Raw genomic sequence first — 20,231 nt, 5'->3', positions numbered from 1 at the left:
TGCCTGAACCATAATCCATCCCTACCATTCAGAGACACTACCCAGCCATATACATAAAAGCAACAGAAACTTGAGTGGTGGGACTTTTCTGGCAGTCCACTGGTTAAGACTTCACCTTCCAATGCAAGGGGGTGTGGGTCCAATCCCTGGTCGGAATGCTAAGATCCCACATACCTCGTGGCCAAAAATCCAAAATGTGAAACAAAAGCAATATTGTAACAAATTCAATGAAGACGTTTAAAAGTGGTCAACATCAAAAAATCTTTAAAAATAAAAAACTTGAGTATGATGGGACTCAGGCCCCACCATCAAGGCCTTGCATTATCCTCTCAGCTCCTAATGCTGGAAAGACCATCTAAGAGGACAACATGGCAGAGCATCTGCATTTATATAAAAGAGTTACCTATAACAAAACCTGGAGCTTCCCAGTGGCTCACTGGTAAAGAACCCACCTGCCAATACAGGAGACACAGTTTCAACCCCTGGGTCAGGAAGCTTCCCTGGAGTAGGAAATGGCTACCACTCCAGTATTCTTGCCTGGAAAATTCCATGGATAGAGGAGCCTGGTGGGCTGCAGTCCATGACGTTGCACAACTGAAAGACTGAGCATGCATGATACCAAAAGCTACCAGACCAGTCTAAAAATCAAATTTTGTTGCCTTAAAAGGTTGCCTATAGTTCAAGTGGTAGGTAATCAGGATTTTATAACTTTCTACATAAATATTATGGCAGTAATTAAGTTAACAGATGCCCATAGGTGTCAATGAACTGGCTGTATTAATATGTTGTATTCTAAATACATATTTTAATCTGGTAACCAAATCTTGGGAACCTTGTTTTCCTCCTAAACCACCATCATTCTGAGTCCTCATTCAAAACAACTCTGTAAAGAAGACAACAGTATATTTTTTTCTGTTTCTTTCTCCCTAAATCTTTGGGTGTGTGTGCTCAGCTGTGTCCAACTCTTTGTGACCCCATGGACTGGAGCCCACCAGGCTCTTCTGTCCATGGGAATTTTCCAGGCAAGAATACTGGAGTGGGTTGCCATTTCCTACTCCAGGGGGTCTTCCCAACCCAGGGATCAAACCCTCATCTCTAGTGTCTCCTGCATTGGCAGGTGGGTTCTTTACCACTGCGCCACCTGGGAAGTCTACACCTTTGAGAAGTCTGGTCAGGGTCACCTTGGCACATTTAGAATCTTCTATGTAAGTCATCACCTGGAAGTTTGAAAAATAATTAGTGTTAAACCTTAACATTGTGTAGGAAGATGGGGAGAACAAAGGCAGTATTGTTCCCCAAAACCCTGCAGTCATTTCTAAGCATATTAGCATCTAAAACCCTGGTTCACAATCTCTCCAATTTCCAAGGTGACTGGTTGCAGTTCTTGTGTTTTCTCTATCATAAGAGCATCCACAAAGGGGTGGGGTGATCTGGTTGCCTTGCTAGAGCTGATAAAAGCTAAACCTTTTATCCCATTTAAGAAGCATTTTTAAACCAGAAATAGACCTGAGATGTCTTCTCGTCCCAATCCCGTTGTATATCAGATGAGGAAATGAAGGCCTAGAAATGTTAAGTCACAGTGTAACAAACTAAAACTCTTCATCATATTCCCCTCTCTTGATAAATCAGGGGTTTAAGCTTTTGAGTTTGGAAAAAGAATAACAGTCACATTCTCCCTAAAGCCAAGGGCAAACCACCATGTCCTTCCTCTGAAAAAAAAAACACACAGATGCCAAGATTAACGTCCCTGACTGGAAACTGGAGCCGTGCCCATGATGCTGGGCAGGCTTGGTCTGAACCTTGTGATATTGTTATCAAAGCTGTGAGCTGAGGCCAAGTCTAGCCACATGTACAGTTTTGAAGACTCAAGCAAATTTATGGTACAAACCAACTAACTCTTCAAAGTTAAGGTATGTACTGTCTCAGTCACCATTGTTGAGATAGGTTTAACACAGTGATCTATCTTGAGAGAAATTATATATATATATATATGCATACACATATCGGAGAAGGCAATGGCACCCCACTCCAGTACTCTTGCCTGGAAAATTCCATGGACGGAGGAGCCTGGTAAGCTACAGTCCATGGGGTCGCTAAGAGTCGGACATGACTGAGCAACTTCACTTTCACTTTTCCCTTTCATGCACTGGAGAAGGAAATGGCAACCCACTCCAGTATTCTTGCCTGGAGAATCCCAGGGATGGCGGAGCCTGTGGGTTGCCATCTATGGGGTCGCACAGAGTCGGACATGACTGAAGCAACTTAGCAGCACATACACATATACATATATATACACACATACATATATATATAATTATATTTATACCCACACACATATATACATATCCATTTCACAAACGGTTTCAATATCAGGTTTGCCAGTGTGTAATAACTCATCTACCCTGACTTCATCCCAACACATCTCTACCTCTATAAACCTTTTCCCTTCCTCCCATTCTTCTTAGACATTTCCCCTCCTCTCTCTGATACTCCCATTCTCCAAATCTCCATCCCCATCTCCTCAAAGGAAATTGCCTCCATTCTCTTGTTTTCTCTGTCTCTTCCTCTTTTCTTTCTTAATAGCCCTCTCTCCCCACTACCCATGCAACATGCACATACACTCAAGACCAACACATGGCTCCTTCCACATGTCAAATGTAATTAAGTCACTTGGCTTGCAAACATTACATGTGGACTATGTACAAATTACTATGATAAACTCTATAGGTGATGTAATTTCCTGATGGTCTTCACTTTATCTAGAAATTTCCTCTCCTTTTCACTATCTGATTTTTATCCCCCTCCATCTTTTCTTAACCCTTTGAAGAGTTATCTTCCTTCCCCATCTCTGTCTAAACTCAAAAAGCCCCAAATGGCCTCCTTTCAGGCAAAATCAATAATCTTTCCAGGGATTCTCTGGTGGCTCAGTGGTAAAGAATCCACCAGCCAATTCAGGAGACATGGTCCAATCTCAGGCTCAGGAGGATCCCCTGGAGAAGAAAATGGCAACCCACTCCAGTATTCTTGCCTAGGAAATCCCACAGACAGAGGAGCCTAGCAGGCTACAGTCCATGGGGTCACAAAAGAGTCGGACATGACTTAGCAACTAAACAACAACAGTGACTTTGTGTGTGTGTGTGTGTGTGTGTGTGTGTGTGTGTGTATTATTCACTCCTCCTTCCCTTATACAATCAATGCTATTAACCATTGCCTCTTTTTGAAACTCTTTCATCTGGCTCTGGTGACATTCCATGAGCCTCATTCCCCTCTTCTCTCTCCAACACACTCTCTGTCTCCTTCACTAGCTCAGCCTCCTCTTCAGGTAAGTCCTAACTAGGCCTATCTTCCAGACTTTATTCAACTCTCTGCTTCTCTATAGTTGTTCCCTCTCCTTTCTACTAGCCATCAGTTTCCATCACTTCAATTTTATTCCAAAGTTGAGGATTCCTAAATGTTTTCTTCTTACCTGGTTCCCATATCTTCAGCTTTCTACTGGACATTTTTCTGACATCTCAAGTCTTTACTTCAAACTCAGTGCATCTAAACTTAAACACTCTTTTCCTCCAAAACTCAGTTGAACAACAAAATCTTGGTTTCAAGTGGTGATACCACCATTCCTCTTAAGCCAAAATCTTGACATCATTCTTTATCCCTCCTTCCCTTTCACAAGCCAGGTACTAAGCCCTGAAATATCTACTTTCAAAATATCTCTCAGAATAGTCACTTCTTTCTATTCCCACCTTTGCCCAAATCCTATGACCGTCTTCCTGACAAAGTGACAAATGATCTCCTGGTCACTAGTATCCATACATTCTAGACCATCCTGCTTCTGCAAACTTCCAGCTGCTTCCCAATGTCTTGAAAATGAAGCTTGAATTTCCGTTATGAGCATTCAATCCTTTTGACTTGACTCAACCCCACCACTCCAAGCCTCTATACCTTCAGATTGGCCATCTGTTCCAAGAACATGGAATGATAATCCTGGTATAACTTCTTCATTTGTATTTCTTCTCCTTCCTGAGGCAACATAGCATTGGTAAGAACATGAACCCTGGAGCAAGAGCGCCTGGACTGACTCACTGACTAGCTGTGTGACCACAGATAAGTTGTTCTATCCACTCCATGCCTCAGTTTGCCCATCTTACAGACAAGATAATCACTGTAACTACCTCAAAGGATTTAGGGAAAGAATAAATGATTTAATACAGGGAAGGCCAGATAAAACAGTGTATGGAACATTATAAGTGTGAAATAAATATTAGCTAGCAATTATTAATAATAACATCATGCATTCATATCTTATCTAGCTTTAAAGTCCAGCTCAACTCCCAGATTTCCATAAAAGCTTCTATATTAACCTTAATAATCATTTTACACTTCCTCTTTTTAATTCATTCATTTCCTTCTTCAACAAATATTTGCCCAACACCCACAACACATCCTGCACTATACATAGTTTCGAGGTTATAAGGATGCATATGATACAATCCTGTCTGTAAGGAGCTCACAGTCTAGAGGAAAAAAACAGATGTACCAGCACACAATAATAATTTTAGGAATCCTGATGAGGAAAGAAGTCCCATGTAGGGTCTCAGAGAAGAACAACTTAGGTGAGAGGAGTAGGGAACATACTGGATACAAAAATAATATATGCAAATCCATTATGGCATCAAATAGCATGATAAAGTAGGAAACTGCCAAGTTTCATTTATCTGTTTCCAGCTGTTATATCCTGTTACATATAGTCTTTCCAACTAGAGCTGAAGTCTCTAAAAGCACAGAGTACTACTTAATTACAGAAGCAATTCTTGTGTGCTAATTAAGTCTTTATATCTCTTTTTCTCTTTTATATTCCTTCAGATCTCGATAGAAACTGAAATATAAGAGAGGTTTAATAAATATGTTAGATTGAGTCACACTCCCATTGGGACTCCTCTTGCAAGACCATAGGAAAGACTGAATACCAAGGGAATGCTTCCTTGGGGAGATGGACCTTGCACTAAAGACTTAAAGTGAAAGTCGATTAGGGTTTGGATGCATGGAAAGGAGGCATGCATGCTCAGTCGCTAAGTCACTTCTGACTGTCTGCAATCCCATTGACCATAGCCCACCAGGCTCCTTTGTCCATGGGATTTCCCAGGCAAGAATACTGGAGTGGGTTGCCATTTCCACCTAAGACACCCATGGAAACGAAGAGGGAATCCAAAAGGAAACCAGCATCAGAAAGGTCATAAACATGGAGTACAGGTGTGTGAGACAGTGAAGAAAGCCACAATATAAGAAAGGGTTAAGGATCTTATATTAGGATATGAAAGGAGATAGGCTAGGTAAGTAAAATGGGTCCAGCCTAAAAGCATCCCAAAATGCCAGGAAACATTGCAATGTCATCTTCTAGTAGCATCTTCTAGGAACCATCAACACAACTTCCTTTTCTATAAATTGACAGATGTCTAAGTTTCCTCCCATCTTTAAAAAATGTCTGTGGTTCAATTCAGCAATTCTATGGATGCTTCAGCTTATAATTGTTTTCCTTAAAATCAATTAGTATAGATAGGAAATCATTCACAGTGTTCTTAAATTGAAAGAGAAAAAAAAAATTCTGGAAAGACTTCACAGTTCTCATTTTTAACTTCACTGCAGCTCAAACTAGGTTTTGTATCAGTCACAGAACCTAAAATAGCATGTTGTTATTGTTTAGTCACTAAGTTGTTTCCAACTCTTTTGCTACCCGATGGACGGTAGCCTACCAGGCTCCTCTGTCCCTGGGGTTTCCCGGGAAAAAATATAGGAGTGGCCTGCCATTTCCTTCTCCAGGGTATCAATCCAACCCAGGCATCAAACCCATGTCTCCTGCATTGGCAGGCAAATTCTTTACCCCTGAGTCACCAGGGAAGCCATAGAAGATGTTAATAAATACCTGTTTAATGATGACATGAAGATCTGTCTTCCCAAGGCATAAGAAGGAGCAGGCACTTCAGAGAAGAGTAACTTACTAACACCCTTTTCAGTCTCCCCAAGAGCCTTGTGGTGGGAGGAAACATTCTTCTCCTAAGATTCCATTCTGACCCACTTTCTATGGGATAGAGTCTGTGAATCAGAAATGGAATCCTCCTGGACTCAACATTCCTGAAGCCGATGGAAATTAGGTACCTTTATTATTAGTCCTGTTCAATTTCAAAGCAAATCATCAGGGTTACACAGAAGCTGCAAATACAGCCACAGTGATGTTCTGTTCCGACACTTTATCACACGTCAAGTATACCTGAGCAATGAAAAGGATAACTCTCTATTTTTTCAAGTTAAAAAAAAATCACCCACCTAAGTTCTTAGCAGGGGAATCTAAGTCATTATTAAAAATGTAAGATATGTCCATAATTAATATTCTTGTTTGAGTGAGTGGGTAATGACTAGGAGTTACTCTTATAATCAATACATTACGTGGTGGATTGTGAACCAACAAGGTGACTCAGATATGCAGAAAGGGGCTTACGATTAGATTAGAGATCAGAGTGAACTGTGAGTGGGTGACTCTTATGACACCATCAGGAACTATAAACCTGGTTACCTTGGCAACCAGAGTCCCCAAGATAATGAAGATGATGACAAATGAAAAAGATGACGGTAATGGTGATGCAGAGATAAAGTCGCAGCTCAGTTAAGTAAGAAATTCACCACCACCACTCACTTCTCTTCCAACAATGAAAATATAAGCTAAAATAACCTGAATGGTCACACATAGACTGAATTAAGATGCCTAGGAAATAATGTCCAAGAAGTCTAAACTCTTTCTCATATCCTCTAACAAGCGGCTGAGTAGCCCTTGAACATATCCAGCCCACCTCTCTTCTAGTGCTGAGAGTCATCAAAATGAGAATTTAACAAACAAGCAATTAAATACCTACTTTCTGTGAGCCCTGGGTTACCCTCCCTCCAGCTTCAGGGACCAATTCTCATACAATGATTCTCAGACCGAAAGCTCTGGGTACACTTTTTTTTATGACAACACCATGTCATTGACCAAAAAAGAGTCAAAGAAATTACCATAAGAGACACAGATTCCTTAACACGTCTTAGAAAACCAGAGACCCCTTCAGGCTGTCACACAGCCACCTAGCTGTCAATTTTTTTCTCAAGTTCAGCATAACTGTCTACTAAGAAGAGAAGTCCCAGCCTCTGTGAACTTTCATGAACAAGAAATTTCTTTTAGAAAAAGGCAAACAAAAATTGAACCAAGATGAAAAGGAAAGAGGATAAATAACTGTGCTTTCAGAGGGCCTGCCCTCTGAATTTTAGACAAGAAAGTCTGCAGTGAAAATTGTGTATCGTTATCAAAGCCAATACATGTGAATAAAGAGCTATTGTTTTAAAGATGATAAACCACAAACGGCATTTTCTTCTGGGATGTTGGTGGCATAATAATTTTCATTTTGTAAATGTCAGCACATTGCAAGCAGGAAATACTTGGAGGAAGATAGCCACACATGATAAAAGCTGAATGGTAGCCATGTGGCATTTTGACACGAGAATAGAATAAGGATATTAAAAAAGAGGATGGTGTATGTTTAAAGGAGAGACAGTGAGGTCCTCCCCCTCCCCATAGTAAAGGTTTGAATGTGAGAGCTTCAGAATAACCATTCAAGATTCATTTCTTTTTCTAATCTACCTGTGAAAATGACTCACCCTATTTCCTGGTATTGATATATTGGCATTAATTTTACAATCCTTGCTGTAAACGTTCTTTCTGGATGGTTTCCTTTAAAAAAAAAAAAAAAGGAGTATCTTTGGGTGTAAGAACAAAGTAAAACCAATTCTTATTTTTTTTTTAATTTTTAATTGGAAGCTAATTGCTTTACAATGGTGTGTTGGTTTCTGCTGTACACCAACATGAATAAGCTGTAAGTATACATGTGTCCCCTTCCTCTAGAGCCTCCTTCTCACCCCACCTCACATCCTACTTCTCTAGGTGGTCACAGAGCACCGGACTGAGCTCCCTGTGTTATACAGCAGCTTCCTACTAGCTATTTATTTTATACATGGCAATTTATATATTTCAGTGATACTCTCTCCATTTAAAGCAAATTCTTAATTGCACTTTGGAAATGTCCATTAATTTTACTTGGAATGACAAAACAGCCAGTCAATTTTTAACAGTCAGAATAACTGGCTACTGTGATTGGTTGTCATGTAGACACAGCAATCTGCTAGTTACCTTGCATCTTCTATGTCCATCTTTCTACCTAACTTCCCCAAGCCCAGCCTCAGAGCAATACTTTCCTGAGAGAAGTCAGTGACTTTTGTGTACAACTACCTCAGAGGGGTCATTTGCTGAACTAAAAATAAAGTCTTTAATTACCTTGCTTTGCTGATGGTTTTTCATTAAATACCAATCATTTTCCTGCCTTCTGTGCCTCCCTCAGAAAAAGAAGTGCTGTGGGGAGTAGAGCAGCACCAGAGAAATCAATCGTGTTCAAATTGGCCATTTTGGACAGTTTCCTTCCTAAGATTTGGGAAGAAATGAAAAGAAACGCTCTCATTGAAAAAAAAATGTGTTGTCCTGATTTTTGCCTTCATATTAGATGATTAGCTTGCTGAAAACAATAACCAATATTGACTGAAAAATCAATGAACAATACTATGTATTATAGGTACCCTCCTTCTATTGTCAACCACAAATTGTTTCCCTTTCAAGGGCCTCCAGTTCTAAGCTGGATTCATATTCTGAAGTCAACAAAATCCTCTGTTGTGGATCTCAACTGCACAATTATCCAGTAAAAAAGACATGTCATGTTAGTAAAGGAATTGTGTCAGTTAAGATTTTCTTATGCTTCCTGAGTCATTCTTCTTTAATTTTACTCTGAAGATCTTTTATAGTGCCATTAAAATCATGAGGAATCAGGTTCAGGTCTGACCTTCATAGGATATTTAAAGCTATGCTATGAGACAAAGAGTTAGAATTGTTATATTGGTCAAAAAAAACTGTCCTTCACACACAGACACATGCACACATCTCAACACAGAGATAGCATTAGGATTTCACAGTCCTCAAGAGGATGGCTACACTTTGACCAGAGAATTTCCTTAACTGTAACTTTTTCATGGAGGGTAAAGATGAGAGAAACAAAAAGCATATAGACGATTTTGCACCACTGATTAGAAGGGACTAGACATTTTTGTATGTTGTAATTATTTTTTCTTATAAGTTTTCTTACTGAAAGAGACATTTTGAAAGTGCCTTCTCAAAAAAAAAGAGAGAAAGAAAGAAATTGCCTTCTCTACCCCTTTCTTACTTCATTAGATGGCCACCCAGCTCCAAATCTTAAAAGTGATTATTGGGGGTGAACTGGCATTTGAAACATAGATGTACCTCAAGTCAAAGACAGTTTCCATGTGTATGATCTTTCCACTGCTTCTCTAGCTATTCCCCTTTTAATAAATGTGCTAAAGGAAAAATATAAAGCCTTGAATCTTACAAAACATATCTCCAATGGAGAGTGAATGAATTGATGATGATGGCTGTGCACAAAGAAAAGTATTTTGTATATAGTTACCAATTTTAAATAGTTTTCCATCACAGTGAAGCTTCTTTCTCCTTTCTGCCCATTCTTTATGGCCTAATAAATTATGAAATTTTAAATAGTCTTTAAAAATAAATTTTAGAGATCCCTTAAAAAATAGATATTGAAGATTCTTTTAAAGTATGTTTGTTATCTCTCAGTGCTGTGTATTAACCTATCTCATCACCAGCTCATGTCTTTTATTATATCAACACCTTTTATAAATACATAGAATTTTTAAGGTGCTCACTGGCACCTCAGCAACAAAATGGATGGGTGTATTGCACAGGTTGGGTAATTATACTCTTTGGAACTCACGCACATGATATTTAAGAACAGCAAGAAATCATGCAATACCCATACTACCAACATAAGTGAGAAAGAACATGGAAGATGCTGGCCTTTCATTGTATCTTCAAGGGGAAAAGAACTATCCTTATTTCAATATGCCTATTAACCCCTATCCGTCCCGTTTTTGAGCCAAGTAGGACCATTTCTAACTCTGAGAACAAGTTGAACACACACCTGACTCCAGCCCACCTAAGTAAGCAACAGACTCTTTCTGTTTGGAACTGTGATTTACCAAAGATGATCTAACCCTGGACACATCTGGAGCTAAGAAATTATAAAGCACATCCTATTAGGTGGAGTAGCATAAAAGCACAGGCCCTAGAGTCAGACAAAAGTGGTTCAGACCCCGGTTCCAACATCTCCTACATATAGATCTTTAGCCAAATCAACATTCCTTCCCCCAACTCTTTATCTGAAACAGGGTTAACTGTGATCATATCAAGTGTTTCATCCTCATCCCCATCATCACTGAAAACTTAAAGAATTTCAACCACTTGAAACAGATATCAACCAGTTGTTTAAAAAAACTAATTTATTAGCATCTGTATGGCACCAGCTTCTGTGACAACTCCAGAATTCATTTTGGCACTCATTCAATTCAGACAGACACGGCAAAAGAGTAGGACAGGACTTAGTGACTAAACAACAAGACACGGTAATTATAGCCAACATTTGTCTTGCCAGCCAAGCATTGACTGTGCTAAACATTTCACATGGTTTGTTTCATTTTATCCTCGCAATGACCTTGAGATGAGGTTATTATAACTCCCATTTTACAGATAAGGAAACTGAGGCTTAGAGAATTTAAATACTAGTCTAAGCTCAGTTATCAAGAAATAGATCTGTGATATGAACCCAGGCAGTCTAAGTCCAGAGCTTTCAGAACCAACCTACTTACAGCAATTTTCTTACATTTAAAAATATATATGTATACCCAAATGCTAAAAATTCTTGTGACATTACCAACTAATAGTTAAATAAATCTGATTTAATTCCAAAGAATGCGTATTTAAATATTTTGCTATATAGCCTGAGAATGAATGAGTTTCTTCAATAACATGTTGCCATTTCACAGCAAAAACTACACTTCAAATGCCCAAATGTCCTGAGTTCTTAGAAATTTAAAATGAACCATTCACTGATAAATGAAGACAAGCATTGCACCTTTTGAAATATACCAAATAGAGAGTGCATGATTTAAAAACATTTTTTCCTGAAAAATAAATGAAATAAAATGAACCAAAAACCTCAAAAGAAAACGCTGGAGGAGGAAAGAAATCAAAACAGTTTACCTGCTACTTGAATTGAGGGGAAGAAGTTGAGAGCCAGGAGCAGCCTGAGGATCATGGTGCTGATGGTGGGCCACGGCTCCAGCCCCTCCTCCCTGAGAAGCCCAAGTGTGAGGTGAACTGAAGACACACTTGAGTGACTCGACTCGTCATCCACGGCCACCACCGCCAACTTACTTCTCTCAGGGCACATGATCAAGGGACTCAAACCTCAAACATTTCACACAGGATATTACATTGTTTTGATGACTTCTGACTTTTCCTCTTCTTTTAAAGGCAAACCTTTTCTTGTCACTGAAAGAGAGTAGATGGTCTCATGGAAATAATGCTCTGTAGAGGGGTGTCAGAGCTGTGAAAAACGGGTGCTTGAAATCTAAAATGTAAGGGTAGACAGATGAGACAATTCTAAAAGTGGAGAGCTTTTCATAAGACGAGGATAGACTGTGTCCAAAAGACACCTATAAGAATTATATTGAGGGACTTCCCCACTGGTCCAGAGGTTAAGAATCTGCCTGCCACGGCAGGGGACATGGTTTTGATCCCTGGTCCAGGAAGATCTCACATGCCATGGAGCAACTAAGCCTGTGTGCCGCAACTACTGAGCCCACATACTGCAACTACTGAAACTCATACCGCACTGAAGAGTAGCCCCCGTTCACTGCAACTAGAGAAAGCCCAATCACAGCAATGAAGACACAGCATGGCCAAAAATAATAAACAAATAATTTTTTAAAAAACAGATTATATTGAAGATTTGGAAAATAATTGTTATCAGCATTGAAATTTATAAATATGAGGAACTGAATGTTTGTGTTGGACGTAGGCAGCCCCATGGAGCATGGAACACAAACTGTTTAGTTTATGCCAAACCTTTCCCTACTCACTTCAAGGAACTTTGAGAGAGACACCCCACTTGCAAGCACCCCACCTACTGAATATCTGGAGGAGGTTCCCTAAGCAAAGGGAGAGTCGAAAGTATCCTGAGTCTTTAGGGGGCAGTGAGGTGACAAAAGCCTCTTGGTGTCTCGTGGTCTGTATGCTCCTCAAGGAATCTTTTGAAGTTAAGTGACAGGCATGAAAGGAGGCTCCAAGCAGCCTCCCTGAGGCTGGTGACCACGCCTCTGCAGGCCTTACCTTCTGACAAAGTCTTCTGTGTTTAGGGCCCTTCCTCTGTCACAGTCAGCCCTGCTATCCTCTTTGGGAGCCTGGGTCAGGAGCTTGTACTCTACAGCTTGTTCAAAAACTTTCCAGTAACTTTTTTCTACTTTCCTGAAAAATCTAAGCTTTATGTGATTACCTTAGTTTGAAGTTTATGTATATGTCTTCAAAAATAATAATAATATTTCGTATATTGATTTTTATGCTGACTAAAAATGTTCATACCAATTAATCCTAAAGGAAATTAATCCTGAATATTCATTGGAAGGACTGATGCTGAAGTTGAAGCTCCAATACTTTGGCTACCTGATGCGAAGAGCCGACTCACTAGAAAAGACCCTGATGCTGGGAAAGATTGAAGGCAGGAGAAGGGGATGACAGAGGATGAGATGGTTGGATGGCATCACTGACTCAATGGACATGAGTTTGAGCAAGCTCCAGGAGATGGTGAAGGACAGGGAAGCCCGGCATGCTGCAGTCCATGGGGTCACAAAGAGTCAGACACGACTGAGTGACTGAACGACAACAACAATAAAAGGAGGACATGTTTCACACAGAAAATTTAGAAAAAGATACTTTTACTTTTGTAAATGTCAAAAGAATCACTAAAACAGAATTCACCTATGATCTTACCACTCTGATATAAACACTGTTAACATTCTGGTCCTTTTCTATGAAGATTTTTACATATTTAATATCAGGTTTTATTTATAGTTTTCAACAGATCTATACTATTATCTGTTGTATCCTGAACATTTTTCGATGACCTGTAAGCATTCTTTATAAACATTATTTGAAACTGATACATGATATTTCATCCTATAATCACCTTATAAATTGTCTGTGTGTGTTAGTTGCTCAATCATGTCCAACTCTTTGCAACCCGTGGACTTTAGCTGCCAGACTCCTCTGTCCATGGAATTCTCCAAGCAAGAATACTGGAGTGGGTTGCCACCCTTCTCCAGGGGATCTTCCCAACCCAGGGATTGAACCCAGGTCTCCCACACTGCAGGCAGATTCTTTACCATCTGAGCTACCTGGGAAGCCCATAAGTTATCTAACAATCCCCTGATGGAATTAACAAATTTTTGCCATTTTCAAGTACTACATTGAACACCTTTCATGATTTAGCTATAAGTGAAAGAATTCTTCATGTCCTCCCCTCTTCTCAGCTGGCAAATGACAGATCAAAAGTATTTTCCCATTCTAGTAGACCCTCTTTGTCCATATTTTAATTTTCTCACACAGTTTTTGTGACCTCCTCTCTCCCATACCAATATATTTTTCTGCCATTTGGAGTCATCTGTCCTTGGAAATGATTCACTGACACCTCTGGATTAAAGGTAAATGATGAAGTCATGTCCCCAGCCATGAGGAGGACATCTTCAAGGGAAGACTCATTTCTCAAATTTGACCCAGTATTCCTAGTTCCTCGAAGATATAGAGGAACTTCTATCTTACCCTAATGTCTTTCTAGCAACAGTTTGTAAAAGGCAGGATAGGACTTCCCTGGTGGTCCAGTGGCTAAGACTCTGCCTTCCCAATGGAGGGGGCCTGGTTTCAATCCCTGGTCAGGGAACTAGATCCCATATGCCGCAAATGAGAGTGTGCATGCTGCAAAAAAAGACTGAAGATCCCAGTGCCACAACTAGGATCCACCAGAGTCAAATAAATAAATAAGTCAAGTATCTTTTTCTGAAAGTTTACCCCATTCTGGAGTCCCCACATCACCCAGATCTAGAACAAGAGACTCTAAAATTCAGCATAGAGTTTAACAATATGTACAGTAGAAACAAAGACTCCCCCATATTTTCTGTGATTGATAACAAAAGATTAAGGAACAAATTAATAGCTGCATACAAAAGAAACATGCTTCAAGCATAGAGCATCTAGTTGATATTATGTATGTAGTAGTGCTTAATTGACTCAACCTTAGTTGGAAAGGAGTGCAGTGATATAGACTAGCTCCTTTATTTTGCGAAAGAGGATGTTGATGTCCAGAGAGCTTAGCTGATTTACACAAACCCACAAAACAATAATTAAGTATACTTGATTTTACTACTTGACTAAGGGTATTTGATGTTCACTCTTTAGAATATGAAGAAACACAAACTTTGGCATTTGCCTTCCTATTTTAACACACTAAGGAAAGTTATGACCAACCTAGATAGCATATTAAAAAGCAGAGACATTACTTTGCCAACAAAGGTCCATCTAGCCAAGGCTATGGTTTTTCCAGTAGTCATGTATGGATGTGAGAGTTGGACTGAGCACTGAAGAATTGATGCTTTTGAACTGTGGTGTTGGAGAAGACTCTTGAGAGTCCCTTGGACTGCAAGGAGATCCAACCAGTCCATCCTAAAGGAGATCAGTCCTGGGTGTTCACTGGAAGGACTGATGTTGAAGCTGAAACTCCAATACTTTGGCCACCTCATGCGAAGAGTTGACTCATTGGAAAAGACCCTGATGCTGGGAAGGATTGGGGGCAGGAGGAGAAGGGGACGACAGAGGATGAGATGGTTGGATGGCATCAACAACTCAATGGACATGAGTTTGGGTAGACTCCGGGAGTTGGTGATGGACAGGGAGGCCTGGCATGCTGCAATTCATGGGGTGGCAAAGAGTCAGACATGACTGAGCAACTGAACTGAACTGAACTGAAAGAAACAAATCATTTCATTACAGTCCTTTCACATTTGCTCTTGAAATTCAATGTCATTCACATACACTAAGAAGGGGAAATGATAGAGATGAAATAAGAGACCTTCAATCCATCAATGCATGGAGTACTGAGACCATCCTTCTTGTTGTTATTGTTCAGTCACTAAGTCGTGTCCAAATCTTTGTGACCCCATGGAGTGCAGCACATCAGGATTCTCTGTCCTTCACTGTCTCCTGGAGTTTTCTCAAACTCATGTCCATTGAGTTGGTGATGCCATCCAACCATCTCACCCTCTGTTACCCCCTTCACCTCCTGCCCTCAATCTTTCCCGGCATCAGGGTCTTTTCCAGTGAGTTGGCTCTTCCCCTCAGGTGGTCAAAGGATTGGATGACATTTCCCATAATAATAACAGCACTTATGAACCAAGCACTTTACACACCTGATCTCAAAGTATACTCACACAATCTATATAAGAAACATGCTCTTATATCCCCATTGTACAGATAAGAAGACTGACCCTGAGAGCAGGTTAAGAAGTCTCAGGAAGCAGTGGAGCCAGGATTAGAACCTAGACCTTTCTAACTTGAACTACCATGCCATAATCACAGCCCTTGACTGCCTCCCTACTGTCAGCCCCCTCCAGGACTGTAAACTCCTTCAGGACGAAAGGATAGGGAATATGCATTGCCTTTCTGGTGTGTGCATGCTCAGTTGCTTCAGCTGTGTCTGACTCTTTGCGACCCCATGGACTATAGACTGCCAGGCTCCTCTGTCCATGGGATTCTCCAGGCAAGAATAGTGGAGTGGGTTGCCATTTCCTCCTCCAGGGGATCTTCTCAAACCAAGGATTGAACCTGATTCTCCTCCATCTCCTGCATTGCAGGCAGATTCTTTACCCACTGAGCCACCTAGGAAGACTTAAAGAAGATGTGGTATATAAATACAATGTAATATTACTCAGCCATAAACAGGAACAAGTTTGAGTCCATTGTAGTGAGGTGAGTGAACCTAGAGCCTATTATACAGAGTGAAGTCAGAAAAACAAATATCATACATTAATACATATATGTGGAATCTAGAAAAATAGTAACAAGATGTCTTATTAGACATGTGTGACCAGAGGGTGGAGAAGAAAGAGAATAGTGACCCAAGATGGCACTGGGAAGACTTAATTAAACAGTGTTTCATAAAAGTGCACCTGTATTTTTCTGAAGAAATTCCAGATTCCTTAAACCCACCTACACTCTGGCAATTCAAGGACATATGCTCTATGATGGAACAAATGACCTTAATAAATCAATAGGTATACTGAAGTCCACACTACATGGCTCGTCAGAGAAAAATACAAGTAACCAAATTCTATAGGCTATTTGAAACCTAATAAGAACTAACCCTAGGGGTAAGATCCTTTAAAAAAAAAAAGTCTCAGGGTATGTAATATTGTGATATAATAAGAAATATGTATTTTGGTCTTCATCCCTGGCTCCTACCAAAAGCTCCTAAAACTTTTTCAATTCCCTAATCAATAAAAATGCTAGGAGGATCTTTTGTTTTAATATTTGGTCTTTGGCCCCAGTTCCCTGACACAGAGCTCCTAAATCCCTTGGAATTTCCTGGATAATAGGAACTTTTTTTTTTCTAATGAGGTAACTCTTGCTGGGCCCCTGGAGAGCTTTCAGAAGTGAGCTGGCGACCAAAAAGGTCAAGCTATGATCAGAAGCTTGGAACTGTTAGTCTCATCACCTATTCTCTAGGGAGGAGAGAAGGGCTGGAGATTGAGTTAAAAGTTAATCATGCCTAAGTGATGAAAACACTTCATAAAATCCCTGAACTAAAGGTTTGGGGGAGTTTCTGGGTTGGTGAACACATCACAAGCAGGGAGGGTAGGGCACCCCAATTTCATGGGATAGAAGCTCCAGCACTTGAAATCGAGAACTCACTCTACATCTATCTCCTCCCGTGGCTGTTCAATTATCATGTCCTTTATTGTGTAATAAACACTCAGGAAGCATGAGTATTTTTCTGAGATCTGTAAGCCACTCTAGCACATCATTGAACCTGAGGTGGGGTGGTGGGAACCGAATTTGTAGCCAGTTGGTCAGAAGTACAAATGATAACCAGGGACTTGCAGTTGGCTTCTGAAATGGAGGTGGTCTTACTGGACTGAGCCCTTAACCTATGGATCTGACACTAACTCCTGGTAAATAGTGTCAGAACTGAGGTGAATTGTAGGACACCCAGCTGGGAGTGGGGGTGGGGGGGCAAGAATCACATATTTGGGAACTCCAATGGCAAAAAGCAAAGGACGTGAATCAGTCCCACAGTTGTAGAAGTCAAAGCCCAGTTGGGTCACCTTGTAGCCATATAATCTTAGAAAGTCATAACATCAATTCCTCATGTGTAAAATGAGGATCAAAATGCCTCCCTCAGTAGGGTGCATATGTCCACAATGAGTGAATCGCTCCACTCTTAAGCCCACCAGGCTCCTCTCTGTCCATGGAATTCTCTAGGCAAGAATACTGGAGTGGGTAGCCATTCCCTTCTATAGGGGATCTTCCCAACCCAGGGATGCAACCCAGGTCTCCCACGTTGGAGGAAGATTCTTTACCATCTGAGCAACCTGGAAAGCCCACTCTATGGATAGAAATAAGATTTAATGAATCTCCATGTCAGTTTATTACAAGGGATGAATAAATGTTTATTGGCTCAACCAAAGGATCATTGAATATTTGTTTGATCTATTTCTGTGGATTCACTTTACTTCATAGCAACAGTGCCACCAGAATCATTTCAGAAATTAGCACAGTATTCCTCCATGCCAGGCAATTCTTTAACAATAACATAAACCAGTATAAACTATACAAATTATCATTGAAGAGTCTTCAAGAATCAGAGTTGCCAAGTCAGTCAGTGGGAAACCCTTGGCAATCTCTAACTCATATAGAGCCAGCATATCAGGATAATATCTTCTTTGATTTGAATTCCTGCTGGAAGCTTGCCTTTCATGTTAGTTTCTAATTTTTCCCAAACCTCTGCCTCATAGAGGTTCAAATGCTCACGTGGTGGTTGTAGGGAAGTAATGAGGCCTGAGATTCTCCCTTTGAGCTATGGGGTATCACACCAGCTGTTTGTATGAAAATCTTATTCAAAAAAGCAGATAAAAATCAAGTTTAAAAACCTGTATATTACCACAAGCCAGCAGAACCAAAGCCTGAAAACAATTAGGCTGCCACTAGAAGAAACCAAAAAAAACACTAAAAGAAACAAAAACCAAGAAATAATTGCCGTATTGATGGACTAATCCCCAGTAAAGACATATTAAAAATGATACATTTGCAGAAATAATCTGGGAGGCTTTATCCATGATTTCATGAAAAATATGGTGAAAAATAACTTGAAACAATTATGTAGGGACTTCCCTGGCAGTCTAGTGGTTAAGATTTCACCTTCCAATGCAGGGGGTGCAGGTCCAATCCCTGGTCAGCGAACTAAGATTCTACATGCTGCTGCTGCTGCTGCTGCTAAGTCGCTTCAGTCGTGTCCGACTCTGTGCGACCCCATAGACGGCAGCCCACCAGGCTCCGCCGTCCCTGGGATTCTCCAGGCAAGAACACTGGAGTGGGTTGCCATTTCCTTCTCCAGTGCATGAAAGGGAAAAGTGAAAGTGAAGTCGCTTCTGTCGTGTCCGACTCTGTGCGACCCCATGGACCGCAGCCTACCAGGCTCCTCTGTCCATGGGATTTTCCAGGCAAGAGTACTGGAGTGGGTTGCCAGTGCCTTCTCCGAGATTCTACATGTCTCCCAGTCAAAAAACCAAAACATAAAACAGAAACAATCTAGTAACAAATTCAATAAACACTTTAAAAATGGTCTATATCAAAAAACTCTTAAAGAGAAAAAGAAAAACAATTACCTAAAAATCTTTTAGGGGCTTCCCTGGTGACTCAGTGGTAAAGAACCTGCCTGCCAGTGCAGGACATGCAGGTTCAACCCCTGGGTCGAGAAGATTCCCTGGAGGAGGAAATGGCAACCCACTCCAGTATTCTTGCCTCGTGGACAGAGGAGTCCATGGGGTCGCCAAAGAATCAGAAATGACTTAACGACTAAACAATAACAAGAAAAATCTTTTGACCACTCGGCCTGGGTGGGAGGGGGGTTTGGAGGAGAATAGATACATATATGTATGGCTAAGTCCCTTCACTGTTCACCTGAAACTTACAGCGTTGTTAATCGCCTGCTGCTGCTAAGTCACTTCAGACGTGTCCGACTCTGTGCAACCCCATAGACGGCAGCCCACCAGGCTCCTCTGTCCCTGGGATTCTCCAGGCAAGGACACTGGAGTGGGTTGCCATTTCCTTCTCCAATGCATGAAAGTGAAAATAGAAAGTGTAGTTGCTCACTCATGTCCGACTCTTAGCAACCCCATGGACCGCAGCCCACCAGGCTCCTCCGTCCATGGGATTTTCCAGGCAAGAGCACTGGAGTGGGTTGTCATTGCCTTCTCCAGTTAATCGCCTATACACCAATAAAAATAAAATGTTTAAAAAAATCTTTTGACCAGTAACGGAGGCAGGCCTGTCTCTCCACATGTAAAAGCAGTAGCTAGAATAACATTTCCTGGGAGCTGCCTGCTGGCAGGTACGTGCTCAGCATCATGCACGCATTATCTCCTTCAATCTCCACAACAACCCGAGGTGATTGGTAATATTAATATCTCCATTTTATAGGTGAGGAAACAGAAGCTTAGAGAGGTTAATTAATCTACCCACAATCACACAGTAGGTAGCTAAGTCTGGATTTGAACTAGATTCGAACATCATGGGAGAAGAAGACACCATCCCAAATACAAAAAATCTATTACTGACAGGGCAGTGGTTAAGAGCAAGGTTTTTAAAGAGGCATGCATCTTCCTGATGGACACAGCTATGCTTCAGCACCAACTTCATAAAAATTCAGCAAGAATTCTATAGGATGTGCAGAGCCTTCCTTCAGTCAGCAGTATGGGGTTCTCATATTTCTCTGTGCTTAGTTGCTCAGTCATATCCAACTCTTTGCGACCCCATGGACTGTAGCCCTCCAGGCTCCTCTGTCCATGGGGATTCTCCAGGCAAGAATACTGGAGTGGGTTTCCATGCCCTCCTCTAGGGGATCGTCCCAACCCAGGGAGCAAACCCAGGTCTCCCACATTGCAGATGGATTCTTTACCATCTGAGCCAT

General features: G+C 40.8%; 1 protein-coding gene across 3 annotated transcripts in view; it reads right to left on the bottom strand.

Moving 5' to 3' along the window:
* The window catches only part of CD28 (CD28 molecule), a 33,954-nt gene extending 22,554 nt beyond the window's left edge, over positions 1-11,400 (bottom strand). For 2 of the 3 annotated variants that reach the window (XM_081582084.1, XM_081582083.1), the window contains exon 1: positions 11,198-11,400. In XM_081582084.1, the coding sequence (XP_081438210.1) occupies positions 11,198-11,387 (190 nt within the window). In that variant the 5' untranslated portion in view covers positions 11,388-11,400. Of the gene's footprint in view, positions 1-6,318; positions 6,554-11,197 lie in introns of those variants that run through there. The other variant, XM_081582085.1, reaches the window with a different exon arrangement.
* Positions 11,401-20,231: the final 8,831 nt, after the last annotated feature.

The sequence above is a fragment of the Giraffa tippelskirchi genome, chromosome 3 (assembly GCF_054371585.1).
Source record: "Giraffa tippelskirchi isolate mGirTip1 chromosome 3, T2T-mGirTip1v1.2.pri, whole genome shotgun sequence".
Taxonomy (NCBI): Eukaryota; Metazoa; Chordata; class Mammalia; order Artiodactyla; family Giraffidae; genus Giraffa; species Giraffa tippelskirchi.
The sequence above is the reverse complement of the archived record's forward strand: the minus strand, read 5'-3'. Positions and strand labels throughout refer to the sequence as shown.